This window comes from Cololabis saira, chromosome 4, assembly GCF_033807715.1.
Source record: "Cololabis saira isolate AMF1-May2022 chromosome 4, fColSai1.1, whole genome shotgun sequence".
NCBI lineage: Eukaryota > Metazoa > Chordata > Actinopteri > Beloniformes > Belonidae > Cololabis > Cololabis saira.
Genome location: NC_084590.1, coordinates 46,407,350 through 46,427,133, shown reverse-complemented (window position 1 = coordinate 46,427,133; position 19,784 = coordinate 46,407,350). Strand labels below are relative to the sequence as shown.

General features: G+C 42.0%; 1 protein-coding gene across 2 annotated transcripts; it reads right to left on the bottom strand.

The window, feature by feature from the left end:
• Positions 1 to 339: 339 nt before the first annotated feature.
• On the bottom strand, positions 340 to 18,178 carry timm50 (translocase of inner mitochondrial membrane 50 homolog (S. cerevisiae)). 2 transcript variants are annotated; one of them, XM_061719926.1, is made up of 11 exons: positions 17,927 to 18,178; positions 14,119 to 14,275; positions 13,987 to 14,018; positions 9,189 to 9,210; positions 5,007 to 5,065; positions 4,794 to 4,913; positions 3,571 to 3,675; positions 3,380 to 3,478; positions 3,054 to 3,210; positions 2,092 to 2,198; positions 340 to 1,075 (listed from the first exon to the last, which is right to left on the bottom strand). In XM_061719926.1, exons 1-11 carry the CDS (start codon positions 18,137 to 18,139, stop codon positions 974 to 976), a joined length of 1,173 nt encoding a protein of 390 aa, XP_061575910.1. In that variant the 5' UTR covers positions 18,140 to 18,178; the 3' UTR covers positions 340 to 973. The 2 variants fall into 2 exon arrangements, with proteins under 2 accessions (XP_061575910.1, XP_061575912.1); XM_061719928.1 differs by having other exon boundaries at positions 340 to 1,072.
• Between the last annotated feature and the right edge of the window lie 1,606 nt (positions 18,179 to 19,784).

Sequence of the window (19,784 nt, the reverse complement as noted above, 5' to 3'; positions counted from 1 at the left end):
TAACACTTTGTTTTCATACCTTTAAACATATTTAAAGGCAAAAACACCAGTTATTCTCGTGTCCAACAAAACATTCCTTTTTTGGGGATAAACAAAAAAATAACCAAAAGTTGTAATGTAATGATGAAAAAAAAATACATAAATAAATAAAAGAAAAAAAAAATTCGATCTTTAGACATATGAATTGATCTTTAGGAATTAATATGAGAATCGATTTAGAATTGGGAAATCGATTTTTTCAACACAGGCCTACTGCATACAGCATGCATCCTAATGCCATCGTAACCACGCCCCCTGACCTCAGCAACCAATAGGGATCCAGAATCAAGAGAAAGACGGTTTTGTTTGTTTATCTTGTTTATTATGAATTCTGATGATGTAACAGAACCGGTTCTGGACGCCGGCGTCGTCTCGTGTCTCTGACCGCCGGGCGGCGAGGGATCCGACGCCCCGGCCGGGTCGGACGCCGCCGGCTCCTCCCGCAGCGTCCGAGGAGGCGGTTGCCACGGTGACCGTCGGGGGGGGTGGTTCCCCGCCGCAGGTGACCTCCTCGCTGGGCGACGCCCCCCGACCTTCACGGAGGGGGGGGGGCCACGACGGCGCCGGGCGTCGTCCGCCAGACCGTTTACTGCCATGGAAACGGCATGATCATGTGGGTGGAGCCTCCACGGGCCCGCCCCCACACACAGGAAATAAAATAAAACACTCGGGAGGTGTGGGCGTGGCCAGCGCCGCCGCCCCCCAACCGCAGGGGGGGTGTCTCAGTTCCTCTGCACCAATCAGCAGCCGGGGGCGGGGCTCAGCAAGGCCACGCCTCCACAGAAACAAGGAAGTCCCTCTCTCACTGGTGCAGGAAGCCCCTCCCCTTCCCTCTGCGCTGTGATTGGTGGCCGTGGGGCAGGGGGCGGGGTCACTGCTGCTCCGTAGCCCCTCTCCTCCGCTGTGATTGGTGGACGTGGGGCTGGGGGCGGAGTCACTGCTGCTTGGAGCGTAGGAACCGCGAGGCGATGGAGCCCAGAGAGAGGCCCTGCTGCTTCTGCTGCGACCGCTCCGCCAGGCGCTGCTCCTCCTCCTGCTGGGGGGGGGCAAAGGTCAGACACAACCACATACAACCATAGACATATATACGTAGACGCCCCATCGAGTGTTCTTGCCCGCTGCTGCGATACGTCAACGTCGCCGCCATATTGGATGTTCAAGACTGCGCTGTAAACTAATACAAGTAAATTGACTTATTTTCATAAAGCGCCTTTTTACAAAGAAATGTACGTTTTACGTCTCATTTATTCATTCACACACGCACTAATATACTTGGGAAACAGTTAAGACACCAAATATAATATATTTAATTGATCCCACATAGGAGTAATTCATGTTATATCAGCTATAGAGAACAAGGTAGTGCTGAAAAACAATATATATTTTATACATATATATATATATATATATATATATATCCCCCCTCACAAAAAGAAAAATAGAGAAACATATTTTCTCATCAACAAAACAAATTTAAAATTTTTCAAATAACAGACAATAAAATAACATTTGAACCATTTTTCAGACAAAATAACTGAAAAAAATCTGAAAAATGGTTCAAATATGTTATTTTGTTACTTGAAAATGTTTAAATATGTTTATGTAAAATATGTTTTGTTGGTGAGAAAATATGTTTCTCTATTTTTCTTATTTTTGTGAGGGGGATATATATTGTTTTTCGGCACTACCTTGTTCTCTATAGCTGATATAACATGAATTACTCCTATGTGGGATCAATAAAGTTCTTATTTTTGCCATCTGAGAAAATTAAATATATTATATTTGGTGCCTAAATGTTTCCCAAGTATATTAGTGCGTGTGTGAATGAATAAATGAGACGTAAAACGTACATTTCTTTGTAGAAAGGCGCTTTATGAAAATAAGTCCATTTACTTGTATTAGTTTGCAGCGCAGTCTTGAACATCCAATATGGCGGCGACGTTGACGTACGGCTCACGGCTCAGCGCCCGATGGGGCGTCTACGTATATATGTCTATACATACAAGGACACGCCCACAAAAGCCCCACCCAGTCCCCGGGAGCCCCGCCCACCTGAGCCAGCTGGGCCTGCCGGCGTTTGAAGGCCTCGATGGGGTCGTCCTCCAGAGCGTAGTTCTCCAGCACAGAGCGGACGTCGTCCACACCGCTCAGGGCGATGGCTGGGGGGAGAACAGAACCATCAGAACCAGAAGCTCAGAAACCAGAACCAGAACCTTCAGGACCTCAAGACCCCAGAACTCTCAAAACGTCAGAACCCCAGAACCATCGGACCCTCTAGGTAGTGATGCACCGAATGTTCGGTAACCGAAATTGTTCGGCCGAAAATAGCAAAAAAAAAAACACTTTTGGTGTTCGGTGGAATAAGTGGGGAAAAAAACTAACAATTAATAACGGCGTGTGATGACGCAATCAAAGTGAGTGAGGGAGTGAGGGGGAGCGGTGTTAAATGCAGCAAACATGTCAGCATGTCAGATCATTACTTGGATGTGGGGAAACAGCAGAGGACACGACAAATGATCCAGGCTGAGTTGGATTTGGAAAAACCGCTTGGTGATGGAGACGGTGACGGGACGCACAGCGCAGGAGATCGGGGAGAGAGCAGAGAAAAGGGCCCGTACTACAGATATGTTTGACGAAATCCTCCAAGAAAATAACCCAGATTTTTACAATTATTATACAAGGCTTCAAATTGCGGAGATCAACCCCACCGCGACCCGATTAACTGGATTTAAACGGGAGAAAATTAAAAAGGATTATGAGAAAAAATACAATAAGTACAGTAAGACAAATTGTGACTGGCGGGTTTTTCACTGCACATTCATTTGATTATGCAATGGTGAAAAAATTGGCAAAATAAATGAAAAACTGCGAAGAACCATTGTTCTGTATTCGGCCAAGTGTTAATAATTATTTTCGGTTTCGGCCACAAATTTTCATTTGGGTGCATCACTACCTGTAGGAACCAGAACCCTCAGAACCTCAGAACCCCAGAACCCGGACCCCCCAGGTCTTACTCTTGAGCAGGTTGGCCAGGTCGTACAGCGTCCGGTCATCCGAGCTGCCGTCCCACTTGCGCAGCGCCAGCCCGTTGAAGGGCTGCAGCTGGAACGCCTCCCTCTTGCAGTCGACCACGATCACCTTGCTGGTGTCGCGGTTCAGACACGACACGTCCTGCAGGAGGAACACGTCAGGAACCAGTGGTGGAAAAAAGGAACCAGTGGTGGAGCAGAACTCTGACTGGTCCCAGGGTGATGCTTATGGCAGTCCATCCAAACATCCATTTATCCATCCATCCATAAACATGAAGCAGAAACAGGAACAGGAAGTAGGAAGCCCGTACCTTGACGTGGTGACCCTCCATGTAGCGCGTGGCGTCCCTGAAGAGCCGGTACATGACGAAGCCCTGCGGGTCGATGCTGTCGATCAGGGGGAACGCTGTCTGCAGAGAGAACCAGAGTACCGTCACCGGGGGGGGGGCGGTGGTCGCCGTGGTAACAGACAGACGGGGGGGCAGCGGTCGAGGTTTCTCACCATGCCCGTCTCCGCCGTGAACACCACGATCTCGTACAGCGGCGTCAGCTGCTGGAACAGATACTCGATGCCCGGACGCTTCTTGAAACGCCAGCCGGTCGAAAGCTGGAGAGACCAGAACATCAGAACATCAGAACATCAGAATATCAGAACCATCAGAATCTCTACGGGTCAGGTGACCCGGGAGGAAAAGAGTCAGGATCAGGGCTGGGGATAGATTCAAATCTTAAGAATCGATCAGATTCTTTAGATTCAGAATCAATTATCACAATTCGATTCCGATATTGATTTGAGTTAGTGTTATTAAAACTGTTTTTTGAGCTGTTGCTTGAATTATATGACTGTAGTTATGCAACATATTACTACTAGTATTATATTGAGATTCAACAGCAAGTATTGCAGCTAATGATGCTGTAAGGACCAATCAGCTCCCAGAATGCTGATAGAACTGCTTTAGGAAACATCATGTGGGTCAGAATTACCAAACAGATCCAGGGAGGAAACAGAGACGGATGAAATCGGTTTTATTTTTTCCCACATTCCATTTTTATTTGTTCCATTTTCGGTCTATTTTGGTTTTTCATTTTTGAGAATTTGTTTTTTTTTTTTTATCATTTTTTGCAAATGTAACCCCAAGACAGTATATAAAGTAATGAAATATAGACAATTTATGCAATTATAACTGAACACTTTAATGTTTTCATACCTTTAAACACATTTAAAGGCAAAAACATGGCACCAGTTATTCTCGTGTCCAACAAAACATTCCTTTTTTGGGGATAAACAAAAAAATAACCAAAAGTTGTAATGTAATGATGAAAAAAAAATACATAAATAAATAAATAAAAGAAAATAAATCTTTAGATCTTTAGACATATGAATCGATTTTTAGGAATTAATATGAGAATCGAGTTAGAATTGGGAAATCGATTTTTTTCAACACAGGCCTACTCCAAAGCGTCTTGCAGCGCTTTCATAGACAGTGAATGGCAGCCGGACGCCTATTCCAGTTTGAATCCAGGGTAACTGCTTTCAGAAACATCGTGGGGCAGAATTACCAAACAGATCCATGGAGGAAACAGAGACGGATGAAATCGCTTTTAGTTTTTAACACATTCCGTTTAAATTTTTTCCATTTTCTGTGTTTTTCAGTTTTGGTTTTTAATCATTTATGCAGACGTTCCCCCAGGACGGTGTGTAAAGTAGATAAAGGTGTGACGTACCGACCACTCGGGGTGCAGCAGCACGTCCGTCAGCTCCAGCACCAGCGTGTACGGGGGTTGGTAGTACGGCTCCTTCAGCGGGTCCGGCAGCAGCTTGGGGCTCGTGGGCTCGATGATCATCTGCAACGGGTCAGAACCGGAGGTGAGGACCTGGACCTGGACCAGGACCAGACCCCGACCAGAACCAGAACCAGAACCCGACTGGGGACTCACCTGTCGGTAATCCTGGAAGTATTTGAACGTCCTCTTCATCTGCTGGACGACCGGCGGCTCTGGAAGAGACGGAGACACAGCTGGTCAGACCGGGACCAGGACCCGGGGAACCCACAGGACCTGGTCTGGGGGGACCAGCAGGACCAGCAGATCCACCGGTCGCCGTGGCAACGCTGGGACCAACAGCGAGAGCGAGGACATCTGGGACGACTGATTGATCATCATCTCCACGGTGATCGGAGCTCATCAACTGATCAATGATCCTCCTTATCAATGATCAGTGATCAATGATCGGAGATCAGCCTCCAGCTGCCGACCGGAGACTAATAATGATAATAAAGACGTAGCGGTTTCCATCCCTCCATCTCTGGACACGAGCTCATCCATCCTTCTATTCATCCATATTATTTTCCTTTTCACTATAGATGCTTTTGCTATCAAGTTTCACTAGTCGTCATTGTGTTTGACAAGGTATAAGATGATCTACAACATAATAACAATATGAATATTTTAAAAGGGGACCTATTACGGCATCTAATATCTATTTTAAACTTGAATGTTTTAAAAACAAGCTTTTGATTGTTTTTGTTTTTGCTAAATAAATTATAAATTCAGCCTCTGAGCCATGTCTTTATCTTCCCATTCTCTAACCTCATTATCTATGAGGGGCACCCGCTCTATTTAAAAAAAAAAGATATGCAAGCCGCAGATATTTATGTTGTTAGATTAGATATTATTACATGTACAGAAGGATTTTGAACTGTAAATGATGTACATGTTTGTACCTACATAGATCCTTTCCTAACAGTGTCTTTTAACACGGCAGCAACTTTGCTGATTAAAACGGGACAGAACCAAGAGAAAATAACCGGTATTTATTTATCTGTTTGAAATCTGCTTCTACCTACTTCTATCTGCTAAAGAAGAAGTAGCGCATTCTTCTTTGCATTTATTTTGTCTTAGTTTTTATTCTAATTCCGGTTAGAGCGCCCGGAGCGCTGGAACAAAAATCCACAGAAAAGCTGCACCTTTGTATAAGCTGCATGGATCAAAACCTATGAAAAAAGTAGCGGCTTATAGTCCAGAAAATACGGTATATCACTTCCACTATTTATTTATTTATATATTTATTTAAATTTGCAAAACAAAAAGAGAGGAAAGAACCTGGCTGGCCCAGAGGATGTGGTTGCTGGTCCAATACTTTCTTTTTTTTCTCTGATCTCTGCTTATTTTATCTTCTTTGACTCCCTCCTTTTTAACATATTAGTAGAGACATTTGATGAGTGGTGCAGAAGAGGTAGGGGAAGCTTTGGCTCGGCTAGAAAAGAGAGGGAAGACCCTGGCTGGTCCAGAGGAGGGTGGATACAGTATCCCTCCATCCATCCATCCATCAGGAATGGGAGATATTTTACCGTCAAGAAAGAAAGAAAGAAAGAAAGAAAGAAAGAAAGAAAGAAAGAAAGAAAGAAAGAAAGAAAGAAAGAAAGAAAGAAAGAAAGAAAGAAAGAAAGAAAGGAAAGAAAGAAAGAAAGAAAGAAAGAAAGAAAGAAAGAAATGAGCCTGAAAGAAAGAAAGAAAGAAAGAAAGAAATGAGCCTGAAAGAAAGAAAGAAAGAAGCCTGAAAGAAAGAAAGAAAGAAAGAAAGAAATGAGCCTGAAAGAAAGAAAGAAAGAAAGAAAGAAAGAAAGGAGCCTGAAAGAAAGAAAGAAATGAGCCTGAAAGAAAGAAAGAAAGAAAGAAAGAAAGAAAGAAAGAAAGAAAGAAAGAAAGAAAGAAAGAAAGAAAGAAAGAAAGAAAGAAAGAAAGAAAGAAAGAAAGAAAGAAAGAAAGAAAGAAAGAAAGAAAGAAAGAAAGAAAGAAAGAAAGAAAGAAAGAAAGAAAGAAAGAAAGAAAGAAAGAAAGAAAGAAAGAAAGAAAGAAAGAAAGAAAGAAAGAAAGAAAGAAAGAAAGAAAGAAAGAAAGAAAGAAAGAAATTCCAATTGGTGTAGTTTAGTATTTAGTATCTTTTAGAGCAGTGTTTTGGCTCCAAAGACTGAATGTGGTGATAGATTTATAGTTACAAAGGTGGAGTTGAATTAGTATTTTTTTAATCGTCATTTTTATCGTTATCGGGATAAATGCCAGAAATTATCGTGATACATTTTTTAGTCCATACCGCCCATCCCTACATCCATCCATCCATCCATCCATCCTTCCATATTCATGACAACACTGGTTGGTCAATAATAAAGAACAGACTGACAGTAGAAGAGGAGGAGGAGGAGTAAACAGGAGTGTGTTCAGGTCTCGGGGGACTCCATCCCCCAGAGTTCTCGGCAGCGAGCCGGAGCAGGAAGCATCTGCTCCGTCCTGCGTTGGCACGTGCCGACGCTCTCTAAGGAGGTCTTCATCATCGTCTTCATCAACCAACAAGAACAAGAACCTGCTTCCACCTGTTTCTGTCTCTTCACCCAGGAAGAGAGAAATAAACCAGGATGGAGGGATTCAAACAGAGACGGGGGGACTAGAGGAAAAGAGTTGCACTAAAACAGAGATGAGGGGGGTTTGGAGGAAAGAAACGAGGGACTGAACGAGAGAAAAAGTGAAAGAAGTGTGGAGGGAAAGACGGACTTCAGAGGACAGATGGGAGGAGGAAAGTGATGAGATAAAGACAACAGAGAGAGGAGGGAGAGACTGAAGAAGAGGAGGAATGTGATGAAGGAGAGGCTGAATGGAGGTCTGGTCTTCAGTGTCATTAAACCCTCATTTATCCTGAACCTCAGTGACTGGCGTCTCCTGGTTGCCGTGGTAACCGACGCTCCTTCAGGGGGACGCGTGCCGCCACTCGGCGTCCAAACAGAGTCTGTAGCCGAACACGTCCCTCAGGACTCGTCCCTCAGGACCCGTCCCTCAGGACTCGTCCCGGCCTCCGCCCGCCTTCTGCTGCCCCCGGGGGGGGGGGGGCCCTACCCCCGCCCCCCCCGCAGGACTGTAACTGCAGTAAAAGCTCCAGCTCCCATAAAGACGTCAGCCGACCCGCCGGGACAGAACCCTAGAACCATCCCGATCACCCGCTGATCGTCAATATCCTTCTCAAAGTCCTTCTGTCCGACAATCAATCAGTCAATCAATCCAACACTGGTTCGTCAATAAGCAGCAAGTCCCAGACTGAGGGAGTGATGAAGAGACGCAGACACTGGCCACGGTTACATGATGTTTTTTAATTCGGAATGAATTATTCAAAATTAAATAATTCAGAATTAAACTATTTTCCTTCCAGTTTACATGGAAATGGCAATTCCGAATTGAGGTTTACATGGAAAACATGTTTGATCGGCTTTATCCAATTCCTCTTAAGGTTCTGATTGGATAGGGGGGCGGACCGGAAGTTACATATTTACGTCTACTAGAAGAAAAACTAACTTACTCGATTAGCAACAACATGGAGGACCACATTATTAGCATCCTTTTTGGATTTGTTTTGATTTTATTTATTAAATAAATGGTCTCTGCTCTCGACCAGCGTTTACTGCGTGCTGCATCTTGAAACTTTGTTTGGAAAACCAGCCCAGCGTGGAATATAAGTGTCATGGAGACAGACGGGCGAGGGAACGAGCAGAAAGAAAGACCGGAATTAATTTAAAGTGGAATGAGTGTAAACATGATCACGGAATTATTCTATTCAGATTTAAAATCGGAATAAACCAGCCACTTACTTCGGAATTAAGTTTAATTCGGAATGGACATTTTCATTCGGAATTAGGTGTTTACATGGTAATTTTTACTCATTTTAAATTGGATTTAATTTTAATTCTGAATTAAACTTGTAAACGCACTGATTGATGAAGTGATGACAGGCCGCAGAAAGGGATCATGGACGGATAGAAACATGGAGGAATAAATGGATGGATGGATGGAGGACACAAACATGTACAAGCAGCAGGAGCAGTGGGCGGCGCGCACGCACACGCACACACACACACACACACACACTGAGTCCTCAACGATAACCACCAACTTTCCGACTCAATGTTCCGTCCTCTGACTCCACACAGCCTCAAGTTACTAATCTAATTAGACGAAACCCCGTTAAAACAGAGTCTCAGATAGATAGAATCTTCTGTTATGAATATTTTGACCCAAACGGAAACAGAAATGTAAAGAAATGCAGACGAGACGATCTAAGACAGACGAGACACTCACCTTTGTCGAACTCGTCTGGGATCTGCAGAGAGAGAAGAGAAGAGATTAGAGACTGCAAACACGTCGTCATGACGACAGAACATGATGTTTGAGGCTCGTTGAAACAAACAAGAGAAGAGATCAGCAGCAGCCGGGTCGGTGTTGGTGTCGGCCACAGGTCCAAACTTCTTATTCTGTTGTTTGAATGTTTTTAAATAATCTGTTTCCAGTTTTCCTGAGTTTCATTCAGGTGGAGGAGAAAAGGTGCAGGGCTCCCCCTGGTGGCCCAGACCCGGTACTGCACCCTGGTCAGAGTCAGATCAACACCAGGGCCTGCACTTTTTCAAGGTCAAATTCAAGCATTTTAAGTACTTTCAAGGGTGATTTTCAAAATCTTCAAGCACCTTTTTGCTGGGGTAAAGTATCTACAGGAACATATTTATACTCATTATTTTTATCACAATTATGTACATTGTATCGTGCTTGTAAAAGCAGATTACACGGTGCTGATTGGCTTCAGTGTGACGCTGAAACCTATTTAGTCCGTGAACCTTTGTTGCCTCACCAGGTGTTTCCGACTGGCAGGAGGAAACAGTTTTTGCACGCATGTACGCACGGAATGTCATGCCGTACCGGGCTGGTGTATGTCTGTAACTGGCAAGCTGGATTATGTGAGTGTAAAATAAATGTATATTGTGCATCGCAAAGAAAGTTTAAGTGGACATTCATTCATCATGCACCTGGCATATGAAAAGTAAGCGCGTCAAAAAGGTTCTTCCGTCGAAATACACCTCAGTGGCTTAAAGCGTTGGCTTAGCTTCTACAGTGCTGTAAACATCTAGTTATGTTTCATCTTACTGATTTTATTTCTACTTGTAATAACTAAACTATACAGTCTGATCCCAATTTTGATCCCCCCCTGAAATAAAAACGGTCCAAATCATCCCCCCTTTCCATCCCTTATGTCATTTCATTAATGAATGTGGTTTTACTGCTATTTCAACATTTAGAGTCATCACCAGAAAAATAACACCAGAAAAATAACTTATTTGACAATTTTCACCTGTTTCAAGTAAATTTTCACTTGAAATAAGTAGAAAAATCTGCCAGTGGGACAAGATTTATCTTCTCATTACAAGCAAAAAAATCTTGTTCCACTGGCAGATTTTTCTACTTATTTTAAGTGAAAATCTACTTGAAACAGGTGAAAATTGTTGTTTTTTCCAGTGATGAGTCTTGTTTTAAGTGTAATATTTTTTTTACTAAAATGAGACATTTTAACTAGAAATAAGACAAATATTCTTGTTAAGATTTTGAGTTTTTGCAGTGATCCATTGTACTTATCCTGTGAAGGACAGAGTCATATTGATAAGTTCAGAAAACTGTTTTTTATTGTTGTGTTTTGATGTATTTGATGTAAGCCCAGTGGATATTTAAAGCTTACAGAAGGCTGCATTTAACTGCTGCTATGTCATTCCTGCAGGATTTCTGCAGGTGTTTTGGTCACTGCTATTATTTGTAATATATTATATTATTTATAATCAGCACAAATTATCTGTCCCCATATGATAAAATCCACCATCCCCCCTGATTTTCTTTTACAACTGGAGTACTGGGCAGAAGTGTGCCGCGGCTTTGAAGCGTCCAGACAGGAAGCAGCAGAGAGGCTGCTGGGACGTGTGAGGACGGGGGGGACGGGGTTCAGGTCCTGGTTCCCGCGAGCCCCCCTTTTACGGCCGCTATGACTCTCCAACATTTGATAAGTGACCTGAGGATGTTCATTGGTTTGAATTAGATTCCTAAGGGATCCAGTCGTGTTCGTCCCAGAAACTTATTATCAGCAACAAACTACGCTAATCCGCCCCTTCATGGACTCTCTGAATAATGAAATCTCCTTATTTCAACAGATAAAACTTTAAAAAATGTATCCTGAACCCCTTGTACCTGTCAATATGATTTTCCTTCTTTATTTATTATTTAAGTACTCATTTTTAATTCATTCCTGTATTTATTTTTTCCTCATTCTTTTTTTATATTCATTTATTTATTTTCTTCCTTTCCCTTTATACAATCTCAATTCAATAGGAGTTGCGATTGTTCTCTCATTTGACGTACTTATGTTTACATCTGAGTTTGTCACTGTTCTTGTTAAATAAAGTAATAAGTATCGTGACTCGTATGTTGTTTTAATCTAAATCGGACAATTAATTCCCCGTCTTTTCTAGAAAATCAAACTAAACTACACTAACCAGATTTTAATGTTTGTTTTAAAAAGGTTAAATAACACTTTTGCTTTTGAAATAATATTTGTTGATCAAATATCTGAAAGAAAAGGAAGGTTATCTTTTAAAATAATATAAATTCCAGACAGAACAATGGAAATGTTCATGTTTTTCTTCTCTCTAATGTGTAAAATAAACTGAACCCAAACCAGGATGAAAAAAACAATACAAAATAATGATAAACCTCTACTTTATGTTCAGTTTTTTTTTTCCCACTGCAGCAGAACTGAACTGCTTCACTAAAACTTAGGACCAATAAGCCCTTGTTGGATGTTTTTCTAAATTAAAAGGACCTAAATATTATTTTCTACCTTTCTTTTCCCCCCCGTTGTACCGAGCTGGTACGTAACCGTTACACCCCGGTCTATGCCGAGGTTGCCCCCCGAAAAATATATACCGGACTGTCCCAGAAAATTAGAATATTGTGATTTTCTGTAATGCAATTACAAAAACGTCATACATTCTGGATTAATTACAAATCAACTGAAATATTGCAAGCCTTTTATTATTTTAATATTGCTGATCATGGTTTACAGTTTAAGAAAACTAAAATATCCTAACTCAAAAAATTTGAATATTCTGGGAATCTTAATCTTAAGCTGTAAACCATAAACAGCAATATTAAAATAATAAAAGGCTTGCAATATTTCAGTTGATTTGTAATGAATCCAGAATGTATGACATTTTTGTTTTGTTTTTTTAAATGGCATTACAGAAAATAAAATAACTTTATCACAATATTCTAATTTTCTGAGACAGTTATGGTACCGAGGCTCAGATTTACGTAAAAAAAAAAGAAAAATCTTTAAAGTACCAAGAAAAGATCCGTCCTGATGATTTAATCCTCCAAACGTGTCCTGCTACCCCCCCCGGCGTGGGAACAGTCCCACCTCGGCCATCTGAAGGTCGTTCCTGAACTACCAGCTTCCTGTACATCTCCTTTTGAAGTCCTCAGACCCCAGAATCCTCCCAGAATCCTCCCACCCCGGCACACGCCTCACGCCAGAGCCGTTTAGTAACCCCCCCCCCCGGGAAGACGACAGCCCCGGAGGCACAAGTCCTCCTGGTGGGGGGGTCCGGGTCGGTGTGAAGGAGCTTTGATGGTCCAGGTCTCGGGGAGGTGTTGAGTGTGCCGTCGGGCCCCAACAGGACCGTTGGGGGGTCGTAAAGACAAAAGGGGACCAGAGGTGAGGAAGTGTGTCCTCAGGTTCCCGCGGTGCCTCACACCTCTCTGAGACCAGAAGTGAGGCTTCCTGCAGGTCTGGACAGAACCGGGACAGGACCAGGACCAGAACCAGGACCAGGACCAGAACCAAGACCAGGACCATCTGGACTCGTCTTCATCAACAACCGACTGCACAACCGGCACTGCTCCCAGTAGACCACATACATAACAACCTGACAATAAATGTACATACTGGAAAATAATGTGCAATAATGTAAATATCCATCTGTTAATTTTTATATACCAGTATTTCTTATTATTTATTTTTATTATTATTATTATTATTATTATTATTATTATTATTATTATTATTATTATTATTGTATATACCAGTTTACTGTTTATAGTGTGTCATACTCTGATATTATTACTGTGTTATTACTATTTCTATTGATGCCTCTTGTTTTTTGCACTATCCCCTTTGCTGCTGTAAACTGCAAATTTCCCCTCTGTGGGACTATTAAAGGTGTATCTTATCTTATCAAGGCGCAAGATGATGATTAGGATGTAACAGGGTTCCTACACATTTTTCTAGGTCAAATTCAAGCACTTTCAAGGGTCATTTTCAAAATCTTCAAGCACCTTAATCGCTGGGGTCAAATATCTACAGGAATATATATATATACACACAGGACTGTCTCAGAAAATTAGAATATTGTGATAAAGTTCTTTATTTTCTGTAATGCAATTAAAAAAACAAAAATGTCATAATTCTGGATTCATTACAAATCAACTGAAATATTGCAAGCCTTTTATTATTTTAATATTGATAATCATGGCTTACAGTTTAAGATTAAGATTCCCAGAATATTCTAACTTTTTGAGATAAGATATTTGAGTTTTCTTAAGCTGTAAGCCATGATCAGCAATATTAAAATAATAAAAGGCTTGCAATATTTCAGTTAATTTGTAATGAATCCAGAATGTATGACATTTTTGTAATTGCATTACAGAAAATCACAATATTCAAATTTTCTGAGAGAGTCCTGTATATATTCATAATTATTTTTTCCGCTTTTTATCACAATTATGTACATTTTATCATGCTGTAAAGCTCTAGTAATGTTTCATCTTCTCCTTGTTATAACTAAACTACACAGTCTGAACCCAATTTTGTTATAATTTCAAGCACTTTAACTAAAATTCAAGCACTTTTCAGGCCTGGAAAACACAACATTGAAATTCAAGCACTTTCAAGGATTTCAAGCCCCCGTAGGAACCCTGACGTAAACAAGAGGCCGTTTAACAACCTTTAGTTTGGACCTGGACCGGGTCAGAGCAGCACCAGAACCTGTGAGGGAGCAGAACTCACCGGGTTTCCTTGATCGTCCACCGAGTTGGAGCCTGAAACAGAAACGCTTTAGTTAGTTTAGTTTAGGCCCCGCCCCCTCCACTTCCAGACCAATCACAGCAGCAGCAGCGTCTCTAAGCCCCGCCCCCTCACCGAAGACGTAGACCATGCCGACGGCGCCGCCCAGGCCCATCAGGCCCGCCAGCCGCAGGACCATCTTCTTGGCGTAGGCCGTGTTCTCCTTCGTCTTCTTGTCGTCTGTGTTTTCTTTCTCCTTCTCCCCCTCCTCTCCTCCGGGGGGGGGCTGGCCCTGCGGGGGGGACATTTAACACATTTAATAAAAATTCTGACTAAATATCGTCGTCAACGAACCTTTGTCACCTGAGGAAAACGAGACGGGACGCAATGATACTTAAATATATAATGAATAAAAAGAGACTAAAATGCAGATTACAAAATAAAACCTCTGCTAAAATGTGTCTTCATTTTCTTCTCAGGGGCTGGAGAAGAAGAACCATCTTTGGATCCACTTTCCTACATAGACGTGGAAAAGAAAACCCAATGTGTCGGAGAAGAAAAAGATGGGGAGAAATGAGGAAAAATAAATATGTTGTAAACTCAAATGAGAGTCTTCTGTATCTGGAATGAATGTATTCTTGAGTCTATAAGGTAACAATAACATAATAATAAGATAACCTTGTTTGAATTGTAAAATGGGTTTGGCTAAATACAATCTTTGACTAAAACGAGACTAAAATGGTTCAAATCTTAGTTTTTCAATTACAATTTCATTTTTAAATTAGCAAAACTTTTGGCCTTGATTTGGCTCCATACCCTGGAACTAAAGTTGGTTTTATCAATGAAAATTATGAGTAAATATCGTCGTCAACAAACCTTTATCACCCGAGGAAAACGAGACGAGACGCAACGAAAATGCTGGTCATGTGACGATAACGATAATTAAATATGTAATGCAATATCGTAGAGGAATAAAAACCAGACTAAAATGTAGATTACAAAATAAAAACTCTGCTAAAATGTGTCTTCAATTTCGTTGATCAAAACGAGACAAAATGTTCTAACATAGATCCTTAATATCCATGTTTTCAGTAGTTTCCTCTGGTTTAGTCTTTAAACCAGTTTAGTCTTTAGATCTTTGGAAACACTTTCCTACATAGACGTGGAAAAGAAAACTGAATGTGTCGTGGGAAAGAAAAAGATGGGGAGAAATGTGGAAAAATAAATATGTTGTAAACTCAAATTAGAGCCTTCTGTATCTGGAATTAATGTATTCTTGAGTTTATAAGGTAACAATAATATAATAATAAGATAACCTTGTTTGAATTGTAAAATGGGTTTGGCTAAATACAATCTTTGACTAAAACTAGACTAAAATGTTCCTGGACAATTCTGACTAAAATAAGACTAAAATGCTCAGACTTTTAGTCGACTGAAACTGGCACGACCCAAATAAGAATGAACGTGACTAAAACTAATAAAAACTAAAACTAAAACAGGCTGATAGAAACAACACTAGGTGAGACCAGCGGATCAACGTTACCTCTCACCTGTTTCATGAACAACTTGTGAAAAACTACTTTCTGATTTTTACTCTTAAAATAACAATTTTCATTGAAAATTAAATAGAATTGTAAATAGAATTATAATGATTCCAACTTTATCATTATAATACTTATCTTCTAATCACCTTTATTCTCCAACTGTGATGAATATAATAATAAAACGAGGCCAAAGTCTTCCTTTAACGTCACAAAATCTCAAAAACAAAGTCGTAAATTAAGGATAATAAAGTTTTAAGTCAGTCAGGCTGCAAACTTGATGGTCTGCAAGTAAAACTAACAAAACAAAACATTTAATACAAGTGATGAAGTTCTGGTCTAATAAGAGCAAGTCATTGGCTGAACCACCTGCCAATCAGAAGGCCACGCCCACCTGCTGCTCAGGGGTACGTTGGAAATGAAAGGTGGGGATGGAGCGGAGGGGCGGGGTCTGCTCCAACCTTCACACCCAGCTCACCTTGGCCGGTGTGTTTTATCTGGAAACCCCCCCAAATACACACATATACACACACACCAATATACAGCACCGGGGGGTTCTGCTGACGGTCTAGAGTAGACTTGGCTCCGGGAGCCGGACCGGGACCAGAACGTCTCTTCAGGACGCTGCATTCAAACTGGTGCTAAAACTGAACCAACGCTGAAGTGCGTTTCAGGTTCGACGGTTAAAGATGAATGAAAAAAACACTGGAGGAGCACCGACGCGGAGCTACGATTCAGAAACCAACTTCAGCCTGGTCCACCAAACAACCTGCGTTTCATTCATCATTCATTCGTGTATTTGGGCAGAATTCCGGGTCCAAACGGGTTAATAGACTCGGAAAACGACCTTCCAAATACGGTATTTGTCAACATAAACGAACATTTAAGTCTCCGTTAAGAGGCAGAAACGAGCACATGCCGTGAAGCTCTCTGGGGAACATTTATGTTCAGGAAAACAACGTTAAACAGCGATGATCTCAGTGACAGATTAATCTGTGAAACAGCTGATACAGAAATGAAAATGTGGAGCGTGTTATTACAATTCAAAAGCACCTATACATACAAAATGATTAATAAATATAAAACAAAGGGATAATACACATAGGCATGTACCTATGGACATGTGTACAGGACTGTCTCAGAAAATTAGAATATTGTGATTTTCTGTAATGCAATTACAAAAACAAAAATGTCATACATTCTGGATTCATTACAAATCAACTAAAATATTGCAAGCTTTTTATTATTTTAATATTGCTGATTATGGCTTACAGCTTAAGAAAACTCAAATAGAGCTAAAAAAATTAGAATATTCCGTTCTATCTTAATCTTAAACTGTAAACCATAATCAGCAATATTAAAATAATAAAAGGCTTGAAATATTTCAGTTGATTTGTAATGAATCCAGAATGTATGACATTTTTGTTTTTGTAATTGCATTACAGAAAATCACAATATTATAATTTTCTGAGACAGTCCTGTATATATGTATACACAGTATGCGTGTGTGTATGTTATGTATATATATATATACATATATATATATATATATATATATATGTGTGTAGGTATGTATGTACTATTGTATTATTGCTTATACAAATACTGTATGGAATGATATTTATTAATGACATTGCACCAGTTTATAAAAGCTAACATTTTTTAGGCGTCATAAGCTTAGGCTTCAGTATACACCTTTTGGTCCTTGGTTTTTAGCTAAAATTGTCATACATATACATATATACACATACATACATACATACATACATACATACATACATACATACATACATACATACATACATACATACATACATACATACATACATACATACACACACATACATACACACACATACATACATACACCAAAAATTACGAATTACACCTGTACTTTGGGTTTGTGGGAATTGAAAGGACCAATAAACTAAAATAAACCTAAATAAGCTTTGCTGACTGAAAAACAGCTTTTTTCCTCAAGCCATAACCGCCCTGAACAGAATGTGAATGCCTTCAATTACCGTTTTTTACTGTACAATACTTTTCCCAGCCTATCTGTGGAATATTCCACCACATGTATTGTGTAGTTATATGTTATTCTGTAGATAGGATCTCAGGTCTTGATTTCACTATTCAAAATGCACCTTAACCCTTTTTATATTTTTTATATTATTTATATTTCTTATCTGTTTGCACTGTCCTGCACTGGAGAGGCGATGCTGCTTTTAATCTCACTGTACCATGTATATAAAGTATTCTATCTCTATCTGTCAGGACGGGGATAGATTTCATTTAAGATGCACGGGCAGCTCGCGCGGGCGGGATTTCGTGCTCCTGCGTTGGGATGAAGCCCCGCCGCTTCAGCGGGGTGTCATCTGGTGATGAATCGAGCGTCTCCTCACCTGGCTCTGCTGCTGCAGCCTCTCCTGGAGGATCGCCTGCGCCAGTCCGCCCGTGGCACCGCCGGCACCGCCCGCCCCGGCGGGGGTCCCGGCCGCCCCGGCCGGCGCCTTGTCCGCGGACAGAGTCCTCAGGGCGGCCGTGGGAGCGAGCGGCCGCAGCAACAGGCCGCGGCCGGCGCGCACACACATGGGGAACACGCACGTCGCCGACATCTTGCTTCTGCAGCTGCTCTGTGCGGCCCGGGCGAGCAGCTGTGACGTCAGCAGGAGGAGAAGGACGGCGGCGCGCCCGCTGATAGGCTGGAGGCGACCTGAGTGACAGGCGCGAGGACCAACCGGAGCAGCGGGAGGCCATGTGGCCCTGGAGGGGGGCGGGGCTTAGGGAGCCCGGACCAATCAGGGGTTAGAAGTCGACTCTGACCTTCGACGAGGCGACGCGCCGCCGCCATGATGGTTGAGGGCACGGAGGGCACGGCGCCCAAAGGACGTTCAATTACATCACGGAGGAGACGGAGATTTATCCTTATGACGTAGACAAGCAGGGGTCACGTGACCTGCCGCTTCAAAACAAACTTCTTTCAATAAGGACAATGTGGTTCCATGTGGTCCCATGTGGTTCCATGTAGTCCCATGTGGTCCCATGTGGTCCAGACCGAGTCTGTGGTCCAGACCCGTCTGTGGATCAAACCAGCGACGCGCGAAGAACATCATGATGCAATTCCCATCATTTCTGCTTCTTCTTCCTGTATCCAAATCCAAAACAAATGCTGCTTCGCGCAACTTTTCGCTGACCTTCTTGTAAATCTGTCTATCCCGGTACTTTCTACCGTCTACAAATGCAGAAATGTTCATATCCTTCATTACATTTATGAAGTGATTAGTCTCCTCCTGGTCTTTGTTTCTCCGTGTTTATAAGAACTTCCTGGACTCAAAAGACCAGGATTCCTTATGAACAGAACATGTGAAGAAAACAAATTCATGTTCCGTTTGATGGGGATATTCCGTTTGGCGTTTACATGACTGAATATTCAGGTTAGAAAAGGAGTAACCCAGGGGTCATATTGGGGTTTTTAAAAACCGGAATATGAGCAAATTCGAGTTATTCAAAGGGGTTATTAGTGTTTACATGGCCGTGCAAAACCCGGTTATTGCCAATATTCGGGTTTTAAAAGGGTGCATGTAAACGCAGTCAATGATGGATTTGCATCTAACTTTCGGTCAGGAGGCCTATGAACTGTCAATTATCCATCAAGCTCCACAATGATCATGTTAACATTAAATCAGATAGATTTGTGTAGGACATTTCTCTTGCGGGACGGGAGAAGACACAAAATCAATGCATCTCAGTTGAGCGGGTTAAAACTAAAGATCATTAAACGGCCTGTTGTTTACGTCCTGATCCAGATGGTCCAAATGATCCAGATGGTCCAAATGATCCAGATGATCCAGATGGTCCAGTTGGTGCAGATGGTTCTGGTCCCGGTTCTGTCCAGACCTGGAGGAAGCTTCACTTCTGGTCTCAGAGAGGTGTGAGGCACCGCGGGAACCTGAGGACACACTTCCTCACCTCTGGTCCCCTTTTGTCTTTACGACCCCCCAACGGTCCTGTTGGGGCCCGACGGCACACTCAACACCTCCCCGAGACCTGGACCATCAAAGCTCCTTCACACCGACCCGGACCCCCCCACCAGGAGGACTTGTGCCTCCAGAAGACACACTTCTGTCTGACGCCCTGCTGTCGTCTTCCCGGGGAGGGGGGGGGTTACTAAACGACGCTGATGTGAGGCGTGTGCCGGAGGGGGGGACTTCAAAAGGAGATGTACAGGAAGCTGGTACCATCAGGAACGACCTTCAGATG